Source organism: Gossypium raimondii, chromosome 2 (assembly GCF_025698545.1).
Source record: "Gossypium raimondii isolate GPD5lz chromosome 2, ASM2569854v1, whole genome shotgun sequence".
Lineage (NCBI taxonomy): Eukaryota > Viridiplantae > Streptophyta > Magnoliopsida > Malvales > Malvaceae > Gossypium > Gossypium raimondii.
The window spans coordinates 1511458-1517457 of NC_068566.1; the positions used below are offsets into that span (position 1 = coordinate 1511458).

At 37.0% G+C, this 6000-nt stretch overlaps 1 protein-coding gene and 1 non-coding gene across 2 annotated transcripts; both read right to left on the reverse strand.

Annotated features, from left to right (window-relative positions):
• Window positions 1–223: 223 nt before the first annotated feature.
• On the reverse strand, window positions 224–2842 carry LOC105787585 (B3 domain-containing transcription factor VRN1). Its single transcript, XM_012614050.2, has 5 exons — window positions 2619–2842; window positions 1800–2465; window positions 1215–1667; window positions 843–1119; window positions 224–736 (listed from the first exon to the last, which is right to left on the reverse strand). Exons 1-5 carry the CDS (start codon window positions 2724–2726, stop codon window positions 513–515), a joined length of 1728 nt encoding a protein of 575 aa, XP_012469504.1. The 5' UTR covers window positions 2727–2842; the 3' UTR covers window positions 224–512.
• Window positions 2843–3071: 229 nt separating this feature from the next.
• LOC105789424 (uncharacterized) lies at window positions 3072–4907 on the reverse strand. The gene is made up of 3 exons (XR_008191359.1): window positions 4404–4907; window positions 3953–4232; window positions 3072–3710 (listed from the first exon to the last, which is right to left on the reverse strand). It is a non-coding gene; the product is annotated as an uncharacterized LOC105789424 (transcript).
• Between the last annotated feature and the right edge of the window lie 1093 nt (window positions 4908–6000).

The window sequence follows — 6000 nt, forward strand, 5'->3', positions numbered from 1 at the left end:
GCGCTCTCCACAGGTATGTACAAAGAAGGGTAATAAAATGCTATAGCATATCTCCAATACAATGATCAGAGAACATCAGCTGGATGATAAAACCTGTCCCAAAGGCAAAAGCAGCCATAAAGGACTGTCATCATCAGGGTGATAGGGGCAATGGTTGAATCCAACCAGTGGCAAACAAGTGCAACAGAGAAAATCAAGCCTACAAAATGAAGGCATCAGCTACTAGATCTGAAAACACCCGTATTGGTGTGTTTATTTCAGTAGCAACCAAAGCTGTGCTCTCTCTGACAACGAATACATCGGTCCCTAATTCACGAAATGCTACAATGGAACATGAGAACCAAGAGTGATAGCAAACTAATTTTACAGGAAAATTGCACCTTATTGAGGTGAAATGTTCATCAAGACAGCATCAGTAGCATGTTATACAGTCATGACTAAGGAAAACATTAAAACATAACTATTCAGCGAATCAAACACATCGATCTGACTGGTTGGTATCTTGGATTGCTTCATTCTCTTGTAAAGCTTTGATAGCTTTGACTTGCCTCTTCTAAGGCCTTGCCTGGAGAACTGAGATTTGATATCAAAATGTCATCCAAGGTTTCTCCCGAGGCATCGCAGTTATAATCAAGAAGCAGATTAGACGTATCTTCTTTCTCATTCATCAAAGCAGATTTGGTTCCAATCACCGAGCTTTCATGAAGTTCAACTTGTTTCTCTCTACTATTATCAGCTGTTTTTCAAGAACAAAACCCAACCATTAAATATGTATGTATATACAAATCACATGAACAATGAATATAGATTATATATATAGTACTGAAGCAGATCCTACTTACCCAAAGATGAGTCTTTGACAGCCTGCTTCTTATAAATGGTTACTTTCATTGAGGTTTCAGCAGCCATAATCAGTTCAAAGACACAACTATCACCGACTTCTAACTTATTATCATGAGAAAACCTACGCCAACCACTACCGAATATTGCATTTGCCCCTGTACTTTCAATCTTGTGCTGACAATATATTACTGGCCATGATTTTCCATTTGAAAGGAGAAGTATGGCCTCTTTGTGCATCTTTGCTAGATATTTCCTAGCAAATATCACTGGTATATTCTGTTCATACAAAGACACACATGGCATTATATCATCCGCATGGTGGAGTAATAAGAACTTTGAAATGGATGGCAGGTTTCAACTGAAACACTCACCATTCTACGTGAATATGATGGCTGTAATACACTAATAAAAAATGGATATTCAGATTTGAAGGCACTAGCTACTTGAAAAGCTTTAGCTTTTTCGAGAGCAGTCAATGTTTCCGAGCCGCTTGGACTTGCATATGACTGATCCTTCCGTTTCATGGGACGAATGATATCAGTTGAAGACAATGACTGATAACACTTTGTATGTGGACCTTGGTAAATGACTACATTGAAGGATATTTCGATGCTATTTATCAGCTCGAAGGCACAAGCATCACCGACTCGGACATTGTTATCATGTACAAAAGTACCCCAACCAGTTAGTAGATATGAAGTTTGCTTTTTCCCTATTTGATTGTTCTTGAAGGTAACAATCCAAGTTTTCCCACTTGAGTTGCAAAGGGTTATAGAACAAAGCTCTTTCATCAAATGTTTTCTCACAAAGTTAGCTGGTATGGCCTGCACAAAACAAAATTGTGAAACAAGCTTCGACTTTTCAAGCAACAGAAATGGAAAAAACTTAAATGTTAGTGAAGTAATGGGTTGAAACAGCATGCGTACGGTCTAGTAGAAACTTAATTGATTGCTTACCAGTCTATATCCTTTACTGTGACTGAGACCAACATATGATGGTTGCATGACAACCAGGAAAAATGGGTTCTCGGATTTGAAAGTTTTACTAGCTCTCTCAAGAGCATCATCCTTTTCATGAGGCTTCAATTGTTGAATTACACGATGTCTAGTGCTTTTATCACCATTTCTAGCTGGACATCCTTCATACCTAATTTGTTGAGCTAGGAATTCAGACTTCCCATCGCACTCGATTTCGGTTTTGATAGCTGAATTAGTACTGTGCATCATCTTACAAGGCTGTGGACATGGCATTTGTGATTTCTCTCTCAATTTTCTGCTTGTAGAGATGTCCTCTAGGTTCGGTGTAGAGTCATCATCTTTGGATTTGTCAATATTGGATCGTCTATGAATATGATTATATCTGGTGTATGGATATAGGATCTCTGTAGCAGTCCTATCAAAGATGACTACATGGAAATTGCTATTCCCATCATATCTAAAAACCAAAAGATGCCCAAAGTCCAGAGAGTAATGGTTTGAAAATTCTAGCCAGCCATTTTCAAACCATATTTTGCCATTACATTTTGTCAGTTCCACCTTCCATACTTCACCAGATGGGACACTCAGCATTGCTGGGCTTGACATGCTATTTCCCTGATTTTTCACAAATTTTCTGGGAACGCCCTGAAAAGGAACTCTTATCAATGTATGCAAATATATATACAGTAAAATACAATGTCCTACAACAAACTGATGTTTTTCTGCTATGAACTAATTACTTAATAGATAATAAAAAATTATCAGATAAAAGAAGAATGGTTTTGGGAAAATACTTACAAGTTTTCCATTCTGGATAGTGTCTTGGAGAATTATTTTGAAAAAGTGAGGTGAGTTGCTTATAAACTTTAAATGGTCATTGCCTTGCCGGTATGAAGAAGATGCCATGCTTGAACAGATAAAAGGAAGTAATAAGTAATAACTCGAAATACGGGTTGATAGTTTCCAGGGACTGCTGAATGGGTTACTATACTATGAGAGTTTCTGCAAATAATTGTCTAAAAACATAAAGGAAATAATTGAGTAAGTTATCCTCCATTATTTCTCATATCTGCCTAAAGTACAAAATGGTCAATCTGTCAGAAGTAATTAATTCAATTTTACCGATGACTATCAGCTATAGGCTGTTAAATTCAGTGTTTCTAGGCTATTGGGAAACTATAGAGCAGGTTCATTAATGACCAACGTTTGTATTTGCTTTCACAGCTTATGTTTTGTTTTGTCTTCTTCCTCTTTCAGTCATTGAAAACAAGGCTAGGATCTCCAATTAAAAGCAGATAACATATCTGTCAAGCACTAATATGAAGCTTTCTTGAAGGACTTTCCAATATCAACTGAAAGATTACATCATTTACAAAATGAGGTTACTGGAGTTACATGATCACACCATTGTTTTTTCTTACCTTACAAGAGAGACTGGTAAAACACAATCAGACAACCTATCATGGCCATCTTCAACAACTGGTAAACAAAAGAGTGTGAGATAAATTACAAAAGTTTAAGGCATGATGTGCTTTGTCAATTACAAAAGAGTGTGAGATAAATTACAAAAGTTTAAGGCATGATGTGCTTTGTCAATTGCCATAGCCAGTTCTAAAAAGGAGTAAAACTATCTTCTTTTTTCCTTTTTCCAATGCTGCTTTTTAGCATTTCATTGCTGGTCAAAGAGTAAAAGAGACTCATCCTTCAGCTTTACGTTTCATGCAGAGCCTTGGGTCTTAACTTGCTTGCACATTCACCAGCTTTTATCCAGTAGGTCTAATTTATTACCAATTAGGTCCCATTAATGACAAGCCAAGTCCCATCATCAATCGGTATTTTTCATGTTTTGTGTCTCAGGAATGGCAACAATGAGTCAGTGTTGCATAATACCTGAGAAACATAAACATTGGAAAAAAATTTCAACCCATCAGACACAAAACTTTCAAGGTAAATTGTAGGTGATATTAAAAATCATCTGGTATATGACAGATGATGACCCCCTGAGCATAAACACTTTAAAGGAAAACATTTGAAAATAAGAATACAAAGATGAGATACATATATATATATATATATATAAACAAATCACATGGACAATGATTATATATAGTACTGGAATGGATACCACTTACCCAAGGATCAGCCCAAATTTTCATCTTCAATAGCCTGCTTCTTATAAATGGTTACCTTCATTGAGGTTTCAATGCCCCCAGTCAGTTCAAAGACACAAACATCACCAACTTCTAAATTATTATCCACAGCAAACCTATGCCATCCATTACAGAGGAATACATAGGACCATTCAAAACGCGGGTCATATATTACTGGCCACGAGTTTCCATCTGAAAGGAGATGTATGACTTTTTTGTGCATCATTGTGAGATATTTCCTAGCAAAATTCATTGGTACACTCTGTTCATACAAACACGTGTCAGTTCAGTCATTTATTCAAAGGAGATGAAGCAAAACAAAATGTTTTTAAATAATTACTTCAACATTTTAAGCCTTTTCAAGTTGCATTGTATCATCTGCATGAGTTAAAAGAACATGGGATGGCTAGCAGGTTTCAAATGAAAAACTCACCAATTTATTTCCATGAACATGCGATGGCTGTAGGACAATAACAAAGAATGGATTTTCAGATTTGAAAGCACCAGCCGTTTGAAAAGCTTTAGCTTTTTCGAGGGCAGTCAATGGTTCTGGGCAGCCCTGACTTGCATATGATGGAGCCTTGTGTTTCACAGGTCGTTCTGAGGAGCTTCAACTTGCACATGACGGAGCCTTCCGTTTCACCAGATGAAACACATCAGTTACAGCTAATGACTGATGACAGTTTGCATGCTGACCTTGGTAAATGACTACTTTAAAGGATATATGGATGCTATTAATCAGCTCAGAGGCACAAACATCACCTACTTGGATATTATTATCCCTTGCAAAAGTACCGCAACCAGCTATTAGATATGAAGTTAGCTTTTTCCCTATTTTTCTTTGCTTGAACGTAGCAATCCAAGTTTTCCCACTTGAGTTGCAAAGAATTACAGAACAATGCTTTTTCATCAGATTTTCCTTGACAAAGTTGCACGGCATGGCCTGCACAAAAGAACATTGAAAAACAAACTTCAATTTACAAGCAATAGAAATGAAAACACATGGGATCTAGTGGGAATTCAATTGATTGCTTACCAGTTTAAAGTTTGTAGTGTGACCAAGAGCAACATATGATGGTTGAATGACCAGAAGGAAAAATGGGTTCTCAGATTTAAAAGTATTACGAACTCTCTCAAGAACCTTAAACTTTTCTTGTGTCTTCAACTGTCGAATTGTATGATGACTTGGTTCTTTTATCACCTTTTATCCCATTGCACACTGTTTTGGTTTTGATAGCTGAGTTAGTACTACTCATCATCTTATGAGACTGAGGACATGACGACTGCAGCTCCTCTCTTACTTTCAAGCTTGGAGAGATGACCTCTAGGATCTCTGTAGTGTCATCATCTTCAGATTCCTCGATATTCTGCTCCAGAATTTCATCTGATTGACTATGGTTTTCCCTGGTGTATGGATATTGCATCTCTGAAGCTAATATTTGATGACAATTTGCATGCTGGCCTTTGTAAATGACTACCTTGAAGGATATTTCAGTGCTATTTATTAGCTCAAAGGCGCAAACATCATTGAATTGGATATTGTTATCCCGTACAAAAGTACCCCAACCAGTTTGTAGATATGAATATTGGTTTTTCCCTATTTGACTTTGCTTGAAGTTAGCAATCCAAGTTTTTCCACTATAGTTGCAAAGAGTTACAGAACGATGCTCTTTCATCAAGTGTTCCCTGACAAATTCAGTTGGTATGGTCTGCAATAAGAAAATTAAAGAACAAACTTCGACTTTGCAAGCAGTAGAAGAGAAAATACTTGAAACATTTTGCTCATTTCTGTCATACATAGGATCCAGTGGGAACTAAGTTGATTGCATACCAGTCTACACCTTTTATCATGTCAACAATCAACATAAGATGGGTACATGGCAACCAGGAAAAATGGGTTTTCAGACTTAAAAGTATTACTAGCTCTCTCAAGAGCCTTAACCTTTGCATGAGCCTTCAATCGTTGAATCCTACTATGACTTGTGCTTTCATCACCTTTTCCATTATGTCCAAATTGTTGAGCTGACTTC